The sequence below is a fragment of the Diuraphis noxia genome, unplaced genomic scaffold (assembly GCF_037042655.1).
Source record: "Diuraphis noxia isolate RWA-SAM2 unplaced genomic scaffold, SU_Dnox_SAM2 contig0003, whole genome shotgun sequence".
NCBI lineage: Eukaryota > Metazoa > Arthropoda > Insecta > Hemiptera > Aphididae > Diuraphis > Diuraphis noxia.
The window spans coordinates 22,603,080-22,625,335 of record NW_028301713.1 but is presented as its reverse complement, the minus strand read 5'-3'; the positions used below and the strand labels follow the sequence as shown (position 1 = coordinate 22,625,335).

Below are 22,256 nucleotides of genomic sequence, written 5' to 3'. Positions count from 1 at the left end.
CAAACATGAAAAATAATACATAATATAGTATGTATTATCTACATATAACTTATAATTTAAAAAAATAACTTTAAGGAATATTATTCTAACTAAGCAAAACATTTAAGTAACTAAGAAGCTATTCATTTTAATTTCGAATAAGGTATAAAAACGTTTCAAACAAAAATTATCCAGTAAATATTTTACTGTGAAAATGGGGGTTGAGCACGTTTGGTGAATTGTCTTGTACATATACTTATATTTCAGATAAGAATTTTGATAAAGAAATCTTATATGGACGCATAATATTATATATTTGTATAGCTATAAACTTATATTGTTTACAACAGAAATAATATGGTTCTTAAATTCTACATTTTAATTTCATTATTTCATTTTTATTTTGATATTTAATGTTGCCTGTGATATTTAAAGGTTATAAGTGTACCTATAACCTTATATCCTCGTGACTTAATACAATTGTGTAGGTTTTTATGTAGGCACTAACCGTTTCTTTTTTGAAATTTTAATATAATTTAAAATATGAACTGTAGTTTCCTTACGAGGAAACATTTATGATAATAAATTATAATTTAATTGTGAGCAGTAGCTCATTAATACCGTTAACTCCAATCATTGTGTTCAATGACAAACAGATAGACATTTTGAAACAATACAATCATTATTATTGCTATACCATTATGTTTTATTAAGGATTGTTGTTTGATAACATTCCTGCTGATTATGAAAGAGGTACTTTTTTTTTACTGCATAAGCTATTCAAACAGAATATTATAAATTTATTTAGTGTTTATTTACCTTATCGATATAAATAATATTTTTCTGATAAAATTATTTATTTAAAAACGTACCATATTTGTTTAGATGATTATTCATTTTCGATATCGTCAAAATATTTAACAATAAAACTAATCCTAGCATGGTTTATCGTAATTTTTTTTTGTGTGTTAAATCTTTCGATTGGTTGCCCGAATTTCTCTAAATTTCTCTGTAAAAACTCAGCTCCATTAAATCTTGGTAACATTCAAATTACATATAATTTATAGTTTGTGAAATGAATTCTATTCTCATTCATGTTTTCTATCCATCATCAGAAATCATTATTTATTTTAAAGGTCGTAAATTTTTACCTTAAACTGCTCTGTAATAACATTACAGAAACTAGGTTAGTATTTAAAGTTATTTTTGAGAAGAATTTGTTTTAATTTTAACGTAAAATATATCTTTAAATTTAAAGCAGATAATTAGTATTGATTTCAGTTGAATAAATTTTAATTTATTTTTTTTTAAATAATAGTTTTTTAAAGACTTTAAAACTAATATTAACATAATATGGATATAAAATTATTTAACTAAAATTGATTACAACAGTATACAGAAAAATATTCAAAAAGTAACCAATAATAAATAATTTTAAATGATTTTATGCATTTTATTAAGAAATTGTAAAAACGTATTATTTATTAAAATTGTAATGTCTCTCGTTCGGTCAATTTTGGTTTTAGAGCCATTGTTAAAAATGACTTAAAAAAATTCAGTCTATTCAAATTTGATACCGAAAATACCGGTTGCTATTAAAATAAATAATAAGTTGCATTGCGCGTGCGCGTACCGAGAGGGTTACAAATTTGGCATTCATCTGAAAATGAGTATACCACCAGATTGTAAACTCGATTTTTTCCAACATAATCCATCCTAAAAATTCCGTGTTCCCTAAATTGGTGAACACACAGTATATAATATATATATATAAATATCGTATATTAAACGTTATTCGTGGCTTTTATAACCCCGTCAAACCACCGACCTTCTAAGACCTTCTCCGTAGACATTTTCCATGCATGACCCTTTAGGATCAAAAATAAGAAACAAGAAAAAAACTATTCATTCACCTCTATCCACTACTTTCCACACCACCAATACTGGTTTATTCGACAGGCCATCGACCTCCAACACTGGTGAGTCGTAGGTACTCAATTTAAATACGAAATATATACAAAAGTACCACAGACGAAAAAATTAAAATAATTAACTGTGACAAGTTAAGTTAGGTAATTCAATTAAATTTCATTCAGTTTAAATTTAAAAGTTAACCGAGAAAAATTTAAGTGACTGGTTAAGTTTAGAAAAAAATATAAGATTTAAGGTGAAAAATAAAATTGACCTAACTCAGCAAGGAAAACTTTAAATTTTTTACAAGCTATATTATTTTAAGTCATAAAGTGCCCTATTTTGATCATTTTTATATAATACATCATAACGGTTCTATGAATCGGCGTATTTAGGTTATGATAACCGATAACCCGATAAAGCATGTACGTAAGTTAGGCTTGGCACACGTGCGGTTCCTAGCTTTTTAGGGAGGGTATTCGCTAATATTCAACCCGATTTATGGGTAATAGTCTCAAAAATATTGTAAACCACTCATATAAGGTCATTCAGTTAAACTACTAAGCGGTGACTCTTATCGTGAACACATTGGATTTGAATAACTCAGAAATTACTCATTATAGGATTTTAATTTAGATAAATCAAAGTTTCTAAGAAAATCGTCCGCTAAATAACTTACAGTAAAAAGGGAGGGGTCTCATTTAAGAAATAGTAGTTTGTATCACCACATTACACTCCAAAGTGTTATACAAAAATATCAGAAATTCCAAAATATGGTTTTCAGCTGTGCACTTTAAAATTCCAAAAATCAGAATTTGAATAAATTTACTATTAAAGGACGTGACGGCGATCACGCTCAATAAATCACTCTGTATATGTATAAAACGTGCGATATAGCGTATGAGTGTCAAAGTAAATTTGTAAGAAATGAAGAAGCCAGTTAAATGCAGTTTTAAAAATTGAATTTGATCGCTATGACAGTAGTTGACCCAGAAAAGTTGATTGACACTCGATGGGGAATAAATAAAAGCATATTTATTTTTATTTTACATCAATATCTCTAATTAGGTATTTAATCACATGCATAATATTCTAAATATTTTTCAAAACACTTTAAGTATTGTTTGTTTTATGATTTGATGTTTTAATATCGATAAATATTATGTAAAATATCCTAACCTATTATGAAAAATATTATTATCAACATTACATTTCAAACAAAAAATATTTTGGACGTAAAATTATTATAAAAAAACAGTTAAATTGTATACAATCTATTTTTCCTAAATGAGTTTATTATTGTTGTTTAATTTTGATTTCAATAATTCAATTTTAAATATCTAGACAAATAATGACTGAATGGTAAATTGTTCTATATAAAAACAATCAATCAAATATCATACAAATTAAATTATTAATCAATAGCGTTGATAATGTATACACAATAACGTCTAAAAATATGTATTTGAAACTACCTAATTATTTATCAATTATTTGTTGACTAAAATTTAATGAAAGGAATATCATAATATTAATCAACTAGCTACAATAAACAGAATAAATATTTTTAGAACTCAATTAATTCCAATATAAATGTGTATTTAATTAAATTCAAAACAATCACTATCGTATATTATAAGTAAATACCTACCATGTTCATAGTCTCCTAAAAGTACCTACATAAAATATTATGCCAATATTATAAAAAAAAAACCATTTTAATATTCTCATTATATTCTAGTAGAAATTTAAAAAATATGCCAAAATAAGCAATTAGCATCAATACATCATACTTTAATATAGATTTTTATTTTATTTTATTTTTAATATCATTCCTTCAATTAATTCACAATATGGTATATACTATACAGGTGTCCCGAGAGGATTTACCCACTGTGATATCTCACGAAATAATGGAGATTTCAAAATTCTGGTTTTTAATAAGAACTACAGATATTACATTTTTTAATTTATTTTAGTGTTTCGGTAAAAAATTTTAAAAATTTCATTTTTTTATTTAATTATTTCCAAAAAAATTAAAGATAACCGTTTTGTAGAGTTAATTTTTCTGACAATTTTATTTTCATTAATTTCCTGATTTTTATAGTTATGAAGAAATAAAATATGATTATAACTGACCACATTGAAAATGTTTGGCCGGCCGTACGAGTACGCGTGCGGTGTGGCAGGTCACTTGTTTGATAACACTACGACGGTGTTAAATAATTCGCAATTTTTCTCGAAGCTAAAAAAAATTATAAATCAGGAAATTAATGAAAACAAAATTTTGAAACGTTAATATTTTCAGAAAAATAAATTCTAACAAATGGCTGTAGTAAATTTTTTTTTTGGAAACAATTAAATAAAAAAATATATTCTTAACATTTTTACCAAAGCTTTAAGATATGAAATAATTGTAGTTAGTTCTTATCTCTGTGATTCTTATTACAAAACCAGAATTTCGATATCTTTATTATTTCAGGAGATATTGAAATGGGTAATTCCTCACGAGACATGTTGTATACCTATACAAACAAATTTTTTAAATATTCGTTTTATTTTAATTTTTAATTTAATTTAAAATTACGAAAACACTATGAAATGAGAAATTGCAAAGTGCAAATCAAAATATTTGGTCATTTGAATATTTGATAAACATAATATATGATGAACTTATCAGCGTGAAAACAACTGCCAGAATTTTAAGTTGACCACTGTGTTTAGTGAACAGCGCGCCAACCCTGATGGTGCTATAATACTGAGTATTTTATTTTTATCAAAGTGATAAAAAAATTTAAATAAATTATAAATTAAAAAAAAAAAATTCTAAGTTACTACTGTTGGTAATATTAAAATTAATAATAAATTAAAATTTTTTTCTACCAATTTACAAAATATTCCAAAATATGCTAAATAAGCTAATTAATATTCCATAACAAATGAGACATTCTCAAATACCTATGCTAAAAAATGTTTTTCCTCTGAACTCACAATTTAACGAATCGTTCACATTTTTACTCTCGTATTAATTCATCTCAAACATTCAGTTACGATAATATGTAAAAACATAATATAAATCCGGTCTTTAATTATAAATAAACGCGTTTTCTGAGATTGATCTTTTTTTGTTCTAGTAGTTGAACTTCTGAAAAAAAATGTTTACATAGGCACTAACTTTAACATACGATCTTACAACTATTATTATTAATTTTATATTATTTCAATTAAATTTATAATAATATACTTTCTCAAATAACGAGCTATTGGCAATGTTCAAAGACATACAAATATCATATTGCAGTATACATATACCTGTATACAGTATACCTACCTCGTATGGTATTATTTTAAATATTTGTTTTACGAACAAACTCTGTTACATATTTGCAAAGCCAATATTATATATACATGTAAACTCTGTACATAATATTTACGTGTACACACTTTTTGAGTGAATAAGAATAGAAACTAATCTGTGTATTATACTTTATATCTACGTACTAAATTTTGTACGACCTGCGACGAACAACCATTTTGAATTTGTTGTTAATTTGGGTAAAATGTAGAAACGCATATTATACTATACCTAATAATAATATAATAAAGATTATAACTCCATTGACCGTTCACATAATATGAAAACAGTAAAATTTTTTATGACAAAAATGAAAAGTAGTTCGTTGGTAACCGTATTAATCGAGAATAGCTTTACTGATTTGGCTCATTATTTTAATCATAATTTTTCAATATTTCGAATGAGATTTTTGTGGAAAGAAAAATTGGAAAAGTTGAGTGAAAAATTGAAAATTCGGTAAAGCTGAGGAACCCTTTTCCATGGATTTTTTGTTTATAAATAGTAACTATATGATACTTATTAACATAGTAATTTTTTTTTCTACATAAATGATTGTTACATTTTACACAGTAAAATATTATAACTAATTGGATAATATACCTAATAATTTTGTATTTATTTAGATACTATATTTTAACCCATGATGATTTTTCCGAAGTTAATATGTACACTCAAAAACTACTGTTTTCAATAAGACATCATACTATTAGATTCTTTGTCCTTGAGACTTGGAGGGTATTATAGTTTATTTTCAACCCTTATACCTATAATAGCTAAAATGTAGCTCATACACGAATTGTTTTCCGTTCACTAAAAAAGAATATTTTTTTGTTTATTTTTAGGCTTGCCGTTGACCCGTTGGTTACATATTATATTACTAGGTATTATAATAAGTTTTTATTTTTTCGTATGGCATGTATGTCCGGTAGCAGGCACGAAGACCTAGTTCGGACACCTATTAGGCAGAATTTCTATTGGGGCACCCGTAGGTTTCTGCCATGCCCCGGAGTAGGGGATGGCGGTACTTGTTCTCCGGACACCGTGACTTGCCCGGAGAAAAATGCCACCCGATGGTCGAGGATCGAACCCGGTCCGGCTCCGGCACATTGTATATATATTGTATATTTTAACTTGGTAATTGTAGGAGGTCACAACACAAATTCCTTTTAAGCTTGCGCTTTGAATTTCCTGGGAGAGATAGAGAAAGAGAGGTTTTTAATAAGAGGAATTTGGTGAGATAGAAGTCGCATGTGGAAGCACAAGTAAAATAATTGAGCTTCTTCATTGATGGTTTTCATGTGAATATCGTTATGACGTAATGTTAGGTTTGAGACATACGGAGGTGCATTGGAGAGCAGTCTAGTAGCTAGGTTTTGGAATACTTGGATTTTATTGGTGTTGAATTTTTTTTGCTGAACCCCAGATCTGTATGCCATAAGTCCAAATAGGTTTCAGGAGAGTTTTGTAAATTAGAAGTTTGACTTTTAGATTGATGTTATTATTACTCGATATTAGAAGGCTGAGCATGCGCAGACGGGCGTTGAGAGTCAGTCTTTTGGTTCATATATGATTTTTCCATTAAGTCGTTTGTCGAGATTGAGTACCAGGTACTTTATTGTATCCGATGTGGGAATTGGGATGTTTTTCAATGCAACAGTTGGACCTACGCCCTTTTTGAGAGTAAATGTTGGTAACTTGATTTGTTTTGGTTTATTTTGATACGCCATTTGTCGTACCAGTTAGTCATTGAGGTGAAGTTGTAGGTTTGATGAGGCGGTTACCGGATTTTCACTAATTGACAAAATGGCATTATCGTCAGCATAATCAGCCACCATGGTTTGAGGCGTGATGGATTTTCAAAAGGTATCGTTAGTTATGGGTACAGAATTATAAAAAGAATACAAGACAACTTATAGAAATTCCAATTCGAGATATCTCAATAATTGTACAAATTAAATTCAGAAAAGAAATCCTGGAGCATTAAAGTATTCATTAAACGGTGTAATTATTATTAATTTTTTCCTGTCTTCGTCCCGAACGCATAAGAAATAATACATTATTACATTATGTATATTTTTAAACTCTCGAGATGTATTGGGACTAACCATATGGTCCATATGGTTAGGTTAGGTTAGCTATATAGTATGCAGATTTAAAATTTTTAACATTATGTTATCTTTATAAATTAGTCACATTTACATATTTTATATAAAATAGGTTTAGTTATTATCAACTATAATTATTACAAAACAATAAATATTTAAAATTCACATTTTTTTTTTCGAGCTTTAAAGGAACTAAACTCTTTGATTATATCATCATAGTCTAAACCTTTTGTAATATCTGATTCGATGTTTAATATGGCGATACTGTTTAGTCGTTCATCAGTCATCCTCGACCGCAAATAACTTTTAATTCGTTTTAGTGCTAAACTTAGCACTAAACGATCGCTCTGAAGAGCAGTTAGACACATGGAAACATAGATACATTCTTAGAGCAATATATACGTACGGGTATATGTCTTCAAGTCCTTCATTTTTAAGTGTTACACACATATCTATAATTGATTTAGATAATTGTTCCTTAGGTAAGGTAAGTAAATAGCTACGAAAATGTATACATTCGTTTAGATATGGATGCGGGTAAAATGTAATTGATTGGCTTTTGTGAGTTCTTAAAAACCATAATTTTTTATCTTATAAGTTATAAAAATATATTCGATGCAAATTAACCATAAATGCGGAAATATTCATATCTCGCAAGTCTCAAGGTCTCGGTACAACAATATTTTCACTTTGATATCGAATGGCTTATATAGATACACCCAATCGTCAAAGATACTATGAGTTAAGTCTACGAGTTTATGCTGTCCGTCGAATTTCAGTACCTAGTTATAGTTATTATAATAAGTGTTTTAGGAAAAAAATCGAATGCACCAAAATATATAACTCTAAATAAAAACTTCTATGGAAAAAAAATTCTCACTCGCAAGTATAGTGGAACCTAAATGTTTCCTCTTATCCTACACTCCTACCAACTACTACCACTATTATACCGCACTTTACCACCACCATCACCACCATAATGATGGTATACTGCTGCCACGCCATTCGTGATCATCAACCCGGCAAACTAAATAATTTATATCCATTTTATATATGATGCAAAAGTATCGGAAAGGGTGATATTCAGGGGAGCACGGTGGCGAAAGTGTACAAGGTAGTGTATAATATTTCATCACGACAACTGTAAATGTTTTTTCTTCTCCCCACCGCCCACCTTAGTCAATCCTCGAAGTATCGAATCCTTATGACTACGATAACCGAAGTGGGTCTCCATTTTATACGATTTATGTTTAAAAAGTCGGAAAGGAAATTAATGTTATTAAAGAAACGGCTAGGCGGTGGCAGCAACAGCAGCTGAAGAATAAATTTGATACGCCGCACACGGCATACCGTCGTCCGTAATACTATTGAGATATTTTCGCATAAAGATGTTAACGTATTATTTTTTTCTCTTTTTTTTTTTTTAATAGAAATTTTTTGAAGTAAATATACCAATAAAATACTGCTCTCTCGTTCTATTACCACTCCAACCTTTCAACTCTTCACTAACAATCCAACAAGTTATCGTTTTATCGTGAACTACGTGATATCTTTGTAAATAAGGCATTATTTTATTCACAATATATATAATCTTATTATTTTTGCTTTTTAGTATTTTTTTTTCTTAGAAAATACATTAGCAAAAGCGTTTAATTTCATTTCATGTTTATTCAAATTTTACATAATCTATTTATTTTTGTCTGAGAGATAATTCTTAATTTTACTCCCGCAAAATAGTGAATTTTAATTTTAATGTCAAAGGGATATTATATGCCATTTATAATGCCTAATTTGTTTGTTTAATTCATCACCGATCGATTATAAGTAATATCCTTGCATTAGGATAATTTGTTTATTAATTCAGAATGTATCAAACTGAAAAATATATTATTGAATTTCCTCTTATTATTAAATGAAGTGTAATTAAAAAAAAAAAAAAGTATATACATATATGTATATTTGTATATTGAATTGTTGATTATGGAAAATAAACAACTGAGATATAATATTACAATCATTATTAACAGAAGTTTTCCCGTCAAAAATTATACAAGCTTTTTAATTAACCCAATAACTTACATAGTAATATGAGTATATTAAATAGAAAAGTAATTAAATTATAATGTAAATATAATGTAATTTTTTATATAAGACCATTGTTTTCAATTGTTCATTGAACTTTAAAAATAAACTATTATTTGTTTTACTTATTTTAGGTTTTTTTTTTTATATATATAAATTATAAATTAAAGTAAGATATTTTTCTTTGAAAAAAAATTTCAAAGAAAATAATAAGTTGTTGAATTTTTAATTTTTAAGATGAAATGATCTTTTTAAGTGTAAATTAAATTTACTTCAAATTTAATTTTATGGTCATAAGATATATACGTACTTGTATTGGTATTGGAATATGAATACCTAACCTATGTTATTACTTATTATTCATGTTATTTACCTTTGTGAACAAATATTTTTATTTGGCTGATGATTTCGTTAAGCCTAAAATTATTGAATTATATTTTATTATGCTAACTGTAAAAGAGGCGGGGGCATAGGAAAAATCCATAAAATGAATTATGACATTTCCTTGTATCTAGTATATATGCTTTTAACATTGTCATAAATAAACATATAACACGCAAAAATAATAGAATTTTAAAGTAGCTGATGTCTTATATTATTCTACCTCAGTAGTTACTACAATAGTAAATTAATATGTTATTTTACGAAAATATTAATGATAGATCAATGATTTACCTTATTTCAAGCTGTCAATCTTTATTTTAGTTTTTACAATAGAATTAAATTCATTAGAATAATATAGATAGTTGCTATGTTGTGTATAAAAATATGAAAGTAAAAACTTGTGATAACTGGTAAAAAATAGTACAAAATTAATGTTTTAGTTAGATAGTTTAAACCTTTTTCTTAATTCAATTGAATATTAAATACATATACTTACCTATCCCTATAGGTAGGTACATATTGTTTACATTTTTTTACACACAAATTTTGATCACAAAATAGTTTGAACAAGATCTGGCCATCATAAAACACCATGCAATGTTCTTGAAATAGGTTATGTTAATTTAAGAACTAATGTATCTATGTAACAATTGTATATTAATTTATAAAAATAAAAACTATAATAGTTTGTGAATTTAATTCTTCTCGTATACAACTAACAAATTCCTACACAGAAAAAAATTTAATATGAATACAAAATATATACAATAAACAGAATATAAATTAAAAATAATAAACTTATGATAATTTTGAGGGAGAGTAAAAGTTAAAAAGATTACTAAATTCATAAAATAAATATTTCGTTTCGCTTTAAATTTCCATAATTTACAAAAAAAAAAAAAAACTAAAGATAAAGCTATTTATAACGTTCGTTCTTTTTATATTATATTATTTCTATAAACTACAAAAAAAAATATATATATATATTATATATGTATATAATATATTTATATACAAAATATAAAGAAACAAAAAAGCAATAGATGAGATGAAGGTAAAAAGTTAAATCTGCCATTTTTCACTCCAATGCTAATTTAAATAATTAAAATTATTTTTCCTCTGCCACCACTGACTCGCAATTCCAATATTTCTGGTACAAAAATATTTATTTTTTTTCTCTAATGAACAAAAAATCTCATTATTCAGCAAGTTTGAGCTTGAGAAACTATTAGCAAAGACAATTTGGTTTATTTCATTAAGAAATGCTTCTCGTTGGATAGTCTCGACTTGTGATTTATCGTGATTACTTAACGTCCGACCGGTAATATTAAAATAACCCATCAAATACACAGTACTCAATACTGAATGAAATATAAATGGAAGTCGTTGTTAACGTGAATTGGGCTGAGCTCGGTGTTCAAATTTTTATTATTTATATACATCACCTATAGTATGACCTGGCGATGAAATTAAAAATTAAAACCTAAATTTGAAAAATCAATAATAACATGCAATGTTAAAAAAAAAAAACTGAATTCTTCTTTTAAGATTAAATAAAGAATATCATATCATTAATTTAGAATCAAACTCTAAATTCCTCTACTTAAACTCATGCAGAATCTGATCATTGATTTACCATAACCATATTTTCTGTACTATATTGTGTAAACTATAAATGTATAAAAAATAATAATTATTAAATGTGATAGATAGACATTCCTTATTTTATTTTTCACGAACGAATCTATGTGGGATCAATTTTACTGAGATCAAACTAAAACATTCAATAATATTCGATTTGTAACGATATTGAGTTATAATCAATCTATCAAAAAAATTTGTATCCAACATTAATTTTTATTTAGAGCAGTTGTACAATTTTATGATTAATCCTGTTATGTTGAAGTACTAAAACTGTAACTAGCATATTATTTTAAAAAAAAAATGTATTTTACTGTAGTATATTTAAAATAGTTTTATGCTGAAATGATTTAAATTAATTATTGTAAATATTAGGATTAATTGGCATTTAGCGTGTACTTAAGTACAAAATAGTAGTGTGATATTTGTACAACGTTATAATAATGGAAAATATTTCCAAAATTCCTAGATTTGATAATTTTTTATTTAATTCATTACCTAATTGTAACAACAAATTTTGTTTCAGATGCTCATATCTGTCCTAAGCGTGATTTTAGTCAAGGCTTTGCAAAAGGAAGAGAAATTCAACTATAATCGATGATAAAATAACGTCAATTTAGTTTAACTTTTTTCACTTTGTAAAATAAAATTAATTAGCTGTTTTTTATTTTCATATAAACAAATTATGTGATTTCAATAAACACTTTCTTACAGCATGGTAATGATTTTAAAGAACGCACTTTACTACTAATTATCAATGTTTTTACTACTTATTGTGTAAAATGGTTATGACGTCTTAATAAATCAAATTATTTTCTATTTTCGTAGGTATCTTAAATATTTCTTCTTTCTTTGTTTAATAACTTGATAAACAGTAGCGTATAATAATAAATTGAAAGCAAAATATTTGTCTGATTATCGTACATTATGTAAATATCGTTTTTTAGCTATATATTTTATCACTTATAATTATTTACAATTATTAAATGTATAATATTTAAAGGAGCAAAATGAAGATTTGGTAAAAAAAACCAACAGGTACATTGTACGTAATATGACCTAGATTAAAGAAAATATTTTTTAAATAATCATTTAAGTAGAATTACTAAAATTGTATTTTTTTTAAATACTACAAAAGGTCCAGCTTAAAAGCTTAACGAGAAAGTAATAGGGTCACGCAATGTTGCAGAAATAGAACAACCAGACCAATTTATTATTATTAGATTTATTATACAAAATGTATTTGATCTGTATAGTGTATTACACTATACAATATAGCTGCCTACCATTTTCTGACTTATTGTATTATTAAATCGATAATTCTTCGTATAGCCTATGGCCGGCACCATTGGAGTACACTTCAGAAGTTGTGATGTATTTTATAGAATTAATGGATGCTTTTGTAATTCGCGTAAAGTTAGGTTTATAATATTTGTCATCAGATTTTAAGTCTCTTCATTGCGAGCGTAGAGAAACAGGATATACAGAAAAAGTGAAGCATACTCAAAATTCAAGAATTTAAGAGTTGTACAAATCATATAAATTAATGATTCAATATTATTTGCCTTATATAAATAGAATTCAAAAATATTTACAATATAAGTAACTCTGAACTGTGTGTGTGTGTGTGTGTGTGTGTGTGTGTGTGTGTGTGTGTGTGTGTGTGTGTGCGTGCGTGCGTGCGTGCGTGCGTGCGTGCGTGCGTGCGTGCGTGCGTGCGTGCGTGCGTGCGCGTGCGTGTGTGTGTGTGCGTGCGTGCGTGTGTGTGTGTGTGTGTGTGTGTGTGTGTGTGTGTGTGTGTGTGTGTGTGTGTGTGTGTGTGTGTGTGTGTGTGTGTGTGTGTGTGTGTGTATCAAGTAAAATATTTATGGTCTCTCTGTATAGATGATATTTCTGCACAAACAATACACAAATGATTGACATGATAAGAAGTTCAAATTTTAAAAGGGGAGCATTTAAATGGACCTACTCTCAAGAATGCCTTTTTTCTTTATATAAATCCTTGGTTAGATCAATATTTAAGAATAGTTCTATGGTGTGGTCCCCTTTTAAAAATAGTTACGTGCAGCGTCGAAAACCGCTTTTTTAGTTTTGCTGATAACCTAACCTTAGTATTACCCATCACGATTACAGATCTTTCTGCAAGTTTTTCGGTCTCAAGCCGTTATCAGAACGTCGCATCATGTTTTGTATAAATTTCATCTAAATTTTAATTAACGGTGAAATTGATGCACTGCGCTTGCTAGAGCTAATTTGTTTTCGTATCCCAGGCAACACTAGGCTTTAGGAACCCTTTCACTTGTCGACGGGATGATGGAGCTTCACAAAAAATGTTCCCATTACAATAATGATGTCTTTTCTCAATACTAACAAATTATCTTTTGTACCAAGACGACATTGTTCTATCTTGTAAATATTTTTTAAATTTACACTTATCTATTACCATCTAATGGCACTATGGTTGAAAGCCAAATATCGTTAAGTTATAAATAAAAAAATAAGTTGGTTTAAAAAAAATTAAGTGACATCGATAAATTTAAGTAGTACGAAAAAATCACCATAAATGGTTTGAAAAAATGGTGTTTAAATATATTTGAAATTCTATAAATCAGATTTAGAATACTTGCATACTTGTAGAAAAAAAGAAGATGAGCTAACCATGTATAGGTACTTATACGAGTACATTTATTTACTGTAGAACTTTAAAACGATATTTATTTTTTGAGTATGCGAAAAAACATTTGATTGATATTAATATTAAATTAATATTGAATACGTTTTTTGAAAATAGCATTTTGTTAAATCTGTATGTGACATTATTGGTGTAAACTTAATTCGGTTAATAATGATTACACTATCGAATTTAATAATCAATTGATTTTGAAAGTACATTGATTGTAATTTTTTGAATCTCATCAAAATAATATTTAGAGTTTGAACAACTTACAACAGTAGTACTAGTTCTAGTATTATAAATGATTTAAGAAGATGTGAATGCCTTTTTTTTGGTGTTCCAATACGAACAAATAAAAACGATATATTTTCATGGCAACATTGAAAAAACTCATTTTTGCAGAATCGTTTATTTTTATGTTGTTGAGTAATCTTGGAGCAAAATTACCTATTTTGTAAATTTGAAATATATTTAAATTGTAATGAGACAATATTCAGACAAATCGATACGTTTTACTCTAAAAAATATTATTCACTAAAGTTTTTTGTTATGAGTTATTTGACTCTAAGATTGCCTAAAAATAAAAAATAAATTATTTAGTGTAAATGTGTTTTTTCTTTGTTGCGTGCGTGCCAGAGGAAGAAAACAAACATTGCGATGACAGCCTCTTAAATGAAATCGATTAATATCTACAAATTGTGTATTTTAACATTATGTTAATTTTACCAAATTTGTTTTACACTTGAAATTTATTTAATAGAACACATAACTTACGATTTTTCTGAGTTTATTTAACTTTATGTTAGTTTGACATTTTGTTAGTAGGTTGCAAGAATACCATCTTCAGAGATATATTATTATTATTTACTATATAACTTATGTGGGTGTCTTATAACCAAATTCATATTTATCAGTTTATTTTTATGTGTAATGTGCATATGACTACTATACTCGATTATGCTTTCATGTATGTGTTAAATTTGTATAAGATAATTTAATGTTTGGTTAAATATCAACGTAGTTTAACTGGAATTTAGTGTCAATTTTGCAACGTCATGTTTCATTGATTTATTACCACTTATATGTAAATGTAAGATTTTTTAAAGATATTTTAAAAAATAATTATGCATAAGAAACTGAAAAAATTTATTTAATTTAAAAATTATAAGAAAAAAAACTGAAAATGGCACATCCCTCAATATTTCAATATAAGACATTTACCAGTCAATTTAAAGAAGTCCTCAATGAAGACAATTGGATGAAATCCCTTGAATTTCTAACCAAATTGAATATTGTAAAAACTATCGACTAATATTAATCTGTATCTGGTAGGATGCAAAAAAAAAGACCTAACCATCGTATAGCTTTTTTTTAGACAATATCTGTATATTCATGTTTTTTATTTGAAGTAACCAATTATTAGTAAATCTGGTTTTCAGAAGAAAACAAATCGTTTCTAAAAACATTTATTTAAGCCATGTAATTTATTTTATAAAATTTTTGAAATTCATTGTTTTCGCTAATTAAAATTAATGAACTAGTAATAAAATAAAAATTTAATTCAAAACGAATAACATTTTTTTTAAAACTGCTATTAAAAATTGCAGGTATGGCTATTAAAATTTAATGCTTCTTAAGTATCATGAATTATAAGAAATAATTTGATATTTTAGAAAATCATAAAAAAATAATACATACATTTTTTTTCATTAATAACAAATATACTTAAAAATCGTATATTATACGTGTAAAGCTCAAATCAATAAATTTAAAAAATTTAAAACCATTGCTTAGAACACAAGAATTTCATTTGACGAGTTTCTTATTACACTCTGTATATTAATAAATATTACATAGTAAATTCTGTAAATAAATGTAAAACGTTATATTAAACTTAAATTTAATTTATTGTACACAAAGCTAATAGCTTAGTTGCTTAAGCTTCAATAAATAATTTAAAAAATGATTTAATTTCCCTCTATAAATATACAAATAGATCTATAGATAGTGATGTAAGAAATGTACCTACACATTACTAATTATTGTTCTTGCATAATATATCATTTTATCGTCAAGATCAATGTGTAGGTACATTTTAAAACGTCGTTCATTTTTTTTTTTTTTTTTTTTTTTTTTTTTTGTACAACGTGTCTTGGATTTAATAAATGAAATATAATTTTAAAAACGATGGAAAAAAGGTGGTTTTCAAAACGAAACATAAGATTTGTAGATCACGTGACCGGAAATCGCTGAACGGATCAGAGGTTGGTTCATTTCCGATCATAAATCTTGATCTCGGTCAGTAATGTTTTATTCAGTTTTCAGGGGGTTAAGTATTGTACAGCAAATGTATTGGAAACGCCATTTTATGTCTTCGTCGTCCGATTTTATAACCGTGGTGTATTATTTCCGGAAAAGATGCAACCAGCTATCATCGTTGGCTGTGGTTAGCCATGCAAATATGTAGATGCACATTATCATAGTGTAATAATAATTATTGTTATGACTTAATAGTTCATAGATCCATAAACTTCGTTTTGTATACAATTTTAAAAATGCAAACCGTACTACGGATTTCAAGAGTTCAAGGAAAGTAATTTTATGATGGTGATCACTTATTTTTATACTAACAAATGAAATACATTTTGTTCTAATCTATATTTTTAAAAATTGTTTTTTATAAAATGTATTAATCTGTGCATAACACTGTTATGCTTAAAAATAAACAGTAAATCTGGTAATTTATTTTTTTTTTTTGAAAGTTTAGATTTTACAAGTATGGATAATTATTTAAAAATTCTCATCAAATACATATTTAAAAATAATTTATACTTTTAGAACTTAAAATGAATTTAGGGCTATATCGAATGTTATTAAATACTTAACAAAAAATAAGATTGAAACAAAAATTCTAAGAAATAAACTATATTATAACTTAAATAAATGTTTTTACAATGCAATTTTTTTTTAAATTAACGCTTAAAAATTGGCTATATTGAATTCTTCAAAAAAAATTTATATCTAGTTTTTAAATTTGTATTTTCGGAACTAAAAAAAAAAATTTATTTAATATAGGTCTACTATACGTATAGAACAAAAAATCTGTACTAAAATAATATTAAATGATATTGATTACAACAATATTTCATTTGTCAGGTCTTCCTTCCTGTTATTCTTTTTCGTGGTGTATCTATGTATTTTATTTTATGTTGTTTTTTCAATCTGTTCATATAATTATTGTTGTAAGAACGACTATTTGATTATATAGATTTACTACATGTTCCACCATAAAATATTACTGCACATTAAATGGTATGATATCAAAAGCAATAAAAATAATTTTTTGAATGTGCTTTATACTTACAAGCATATACGTATCAAGACATATTTTTACAAGTATCATAGATAAAAAAATAAGTGTAATAACTTCAATGTGGCGTGGAATATACGTAAAATACATAGGTAAACCTATCAAAGTGAAAAATTATGTTATGTGACTTCAGTGCCCACTCTGTATACTTGACGTACAATTACTAATAAGTAAGTACTTACTCGATTTTGAGTATAACATATATTATCTACACGAAACGTTGAAACTTAAATCAATAATAATCATAGATTTGTATGTAAATTCATTTTTCAACAATATTTTTCTTTTTTATTTACCTCCTATAAGCTGGTTTGAAAAATAAACAAACAATTTTCTCAGAGCTGAACTATGAAAAATAATCATTATTTTTACCACTAATGTTTATCAAAAAACATTGTTTTATGTAACTTTTTCGGTATTCATTTTATTTTAATTAAAAATTTGAGCTCAAAATACCTACGAAATATTTGATTACAGTAACTATAGTTATTGCTGATATGCTGATACACAGTGTACCTAAGTTTTATTAATATTTTCTGTTCGTAAAAATATTTATTATGGCGTAGGCCGAATGTACGAAAATTATTGGCGTTGAAACATACCCCTTACATGCGTCCATCGTGTATAATATTATAATATACATCATGTCTACGCAATTCTCAACCGAATGTTTTTTTCTGGTTACATCAGTTTTTGGTTGGAAGGGGGTGGCAGGGTGTGGGCACGGAAGGTCTTGTAGAATTTCGAGTGGGGTTTGATGACGTAATTAATAACGAGCTTTCTGGTGTTTTTATCCGAAACGACACTAATTCCGAGGTCATTAAGCTTCGCAGTTTGAGGCTCCCTGGGGAGAGATGGAGAGAGGAAACGTCTGCGTGTGGTCTCAAATCCCTAGCTCGGGATCAAAACGTGATTTTTCACCCTCGGTTGAAGAGAAAAGCGAGAAATGGCTGTTGCCATCGCAGCATAGGTTGCGGTAGCGGTAGCGGCGGCGGCGGCGGCGGACAAGTCAACGTAGGATAAGACGTCGGCCAGGCTGTGGGTGGCGGCATAGGGTTTTCATTCCGTGGAAAGTCGGCGACTCGTGTAAATCATCCCTGTTGCCAGATTAACAAGAATTCGGGCGTCAATCTTTTTTGGTTGCGCAGCTGCTACGATTTCTCACGAAACTCTTACGGGAAATATATAAAACGTCCGGTTCTCAGGTTGACAATACTTCAGTTAGATGTATGTGCGTACTGTAGCAATAAAATAATTAATTTCGATATGAAGTTCCCGAAGTTCTGACCCAAAGCTCATATAAATAATCGCTCACAAGTATATAATATAATATCATGATGTAATAATTATTTTCACAAATAATGTTTTCAACATTAAAGTTTCAAACAATAATTAATTTTTTGTTTAAAATTGTTGTAGGTGAACCCTAAAATCTTGTATTCAATTTTCAAAACTATTAAACAATCAAGTATTTTTATCAATATGTATGATATAAAATTAAAACAATATATTAAATATATGATATACATATAAATAGCTAATAATGCATATCATGTTTACAATTATTTTGATACAACAGTTGGCTATTATAAGCTATTACAGTATCATTAGATTCAAAAATCATTATATGATAGCTAAAATTAATAGATAAAAATCAATATTCCATTTAAGTTATCTGTTAAATTATTTTATGCATGTATAAAGCGCGATGAAAAAATACATTTTTTCGATTAAGTTATTTTCAATACATTTTTAGTCTTTATAAGTTTGTTATTTTATATAATGGACTTTATGTACAATTTTCATTAACTTTAATATAGTTTATATTATATACAATTGTATGTACCTACTTGGAAATCTTGTATTGCTCTTCAATTACTTTAAAAGATTTATTTTTATTTTTTGCCAATAACATATATAATTTATAATATGATATTATATAATATGATTGTTATTTAGAAATAAGCGATAAAGTAGCAGCGTAAAGTTTAAGACATTTCAATCAAATTAAGATAGTAATAATAATAATAAGAAGAAGAATAATACATTTATCTTTCTAAAAGTATTATTTCTTCAAACCATACCTAACAATTTATTTTTATATATAGCTAGCTCTGGCGGTAGCTTAGGTGGGTACTCTGATTTCTACAGCTAAATAATTTATCACAAACTCAAATACACCAAGTAATTTTAAATATAAATCATACTAAAACATATAAAGTATAATCATTAACCTAATATTCAAGTTATATTAAAAAAGATAATTTCACTGCCTGAGGATTAAATCGTATATTATCTAATTTTAAACTGATAAAATTAATGGAACAACGAACAACATAAATCGCATTATAATTTCTGGACAAATTATTGCAATATACCTAGCATAGTTGAAAAAAAGGGTATATTTTATATTTTACTATTTATTTTTAAATAAATATTTGAAACGAAATGAAATTTGTTCAGTGATAACATTGTAGTGACTGATTACTATATAACAATAAATTATGAAAAACGAAAATAAACATAATATTATGGTGTAGGTAGTACTTACCTAGTTACGATATTTTAAAAGCATCGTATAATTTTGAGGAATTTATTAAATCTTGCCGTATATACATTATATTTTTAAAACAAAAAAATATATAACTATTTCAAAGGAGCTGATAACATTTTCGTGAAATAAAAATGTCGTACTTATATTTCTAAAAACTTTGAAAAATATATCAATTTAATGGTCCATTATTATTTTGTTGACTAAATCCCATTACCGTTTTCACATCGATTCTAAAATATCACTATTATCAATTGGATAGGAACTAACATGTGTAATGTGTATTATAAACATTCCAAATACACATTTCTGGCTTCACTTGAAAATGCACTATAATTCACTATTCACACGGCAGTAAATGTGCATCTTGTTTTTTGTTTGATATATTTTGTTTAATTCAAAATGTCTCTTTATAACTACAGTACATATTTTGGGGTCATCCTTGAACAATTTGTGAAATGTTCAAAGAATTTAGTTTTTTTTTTCCGTTGTAACAATATTCACAAAGTCTTCTATTGTTTCAAGTTGATCATGAGTGTGAAAAGTTGAATATTGTGATTAATTTAAATATCAAAATGGAGTTCAATGTTAAAACCAAAGACAAAAAATGATATAAAAATGATATAGATTAAAAAAATAAATATTTGTGTTAAAAGTAAAATTTAAGTCTTAAGTATTTCAAAGGTTATACTAATTTTATAAAAGGAAGAGTAATTTTAAAGAAAGTGTTTCAAACTCGAGTAAAAAATATAAGATATCACAATAAAAATTGTAAAATATGTGTATTTCAATTTTAGAAATTATTATAAATTGTTTTATACTTTTGAAGCTACATTATATATATAAGCCATAAGGTATATAATATATACCTACTAGAATATAATATTATGAATTTAACATCCAATAAAAAGATAAGTATATGAATAAAAATATTGTAGTATAAAAAGTTATTGAAATTAAAAAACAACGGATTGCATTAAATTAATATTATGTAATTCACCATGTGTGTATTTTTTATTTTTATTATTGAAATAAACCTTCTTTACACAAAGTACTGTGCTGAAAAATTTGTAACAATTATGCTCGTGAAACGAAATTTGTATGACAATGAAAAGTAAATCTGTATAAATAAAACAAAGTCGGGTTAGTTACACCATTTATAAATCAAGAGCTGGACCGATTTTGATGATCGTTGAATTTATTGATTCGTTTCTACGAATAGCAGAAAAACTATTAAATACATCAGAAAAAATATCTAGAAATACATTATTTGAATGGTTTAATAATTGTATAAAAGTTATGTAATAATATTATTTTTTTTTCAACAAGCAGCACGTGACTGCAGATAGCGATGGGGTTCTATATGACGACTACTATATAATAATATAATCGTGCCAATGTCGTCGTTCTCGAGTATATTATACCGAAATCCCAAGTAACAATAATATTATTTGGAAAAAAAAAATTAGTATTGGCCGCCGTGAACTTTCAAACGACCGAAAGAACGCACATCACAATCGCCGCGGCAGTATGTTCGCTCTCTTATCACTGCGATTCGAAAATTTTGTTTTTTCTGTGACTTTGTTTTTATAAGAAAATAGAAGATTATTATTAAAAAGCTACCACCCAGAAGATTTTTCACAATAAAGCCATAATGCAATTAGTCTTCGTAACATTACGAATCAATCCACTCAACAAGAACGAGAAAAGCGCTGCGCGAGTATGGCAAACCGAAAAATGTCGTAAATTACAAGATGCTTCACTGAAGAGAATCAAACCAAGTATAACCCATGCAGCAAAATACATAACTACATCAAAGGAAATGTCTTATGGATCCACCGTTAAAATACTTGATTTTGTAGTTTTATTAAATCATTATATTTTCTATGTACAGAGTGATTTTTTAAGTGTGTTCATCCTATTTTTATGGTTAAACTAAGCAAATATTAAAATACAGATTTTGAAATTTTGAAATACAGTTTAAGACCATTTTTTGAATCATTGACTTTCTTGTACCACTTAAAGATGATCCTGTAATAATATAAACTTTAGATTTTCAAATAGAAACCTTCCTTTTTTATTTTTAAGTAATAAGCGGATTTTTTTTTTTGAGAATTTTGATGTATCTTTACAAATAGATTTTATTTTTATAAAACCATTTTTAAGGATTATCTATAGTATAAACACTATAAACATTTTATTAA

General features: G+C 26.8%; 1 protein-coding gene across 1 annotated transcript in view; it reads left to right on the top strand.

Moving 5' to 3' along the window:
* LOC107165321 (tetraspanin 2A) overlaps positions 1-12,276 on the top strand; it is a 216,158-nt gene extending 203,882 nt beyond the window's left edge. The window contains exon 5 of the mRNA XM_089224324.1: positions 11,984-12,276. Within this exon, the coding sequence (XP_089080450.1) occupies positions 11,984-12,058 (75 nt within the window). The 3' untranslated portion in view covers positions 12,059-12,276. The remainder of the gene's footprint in view (positions 1-11,983) is intronic.
* The last annotated feature ends 9,980 nt before the right edge of the window (positions 12,277-22,256 follow it).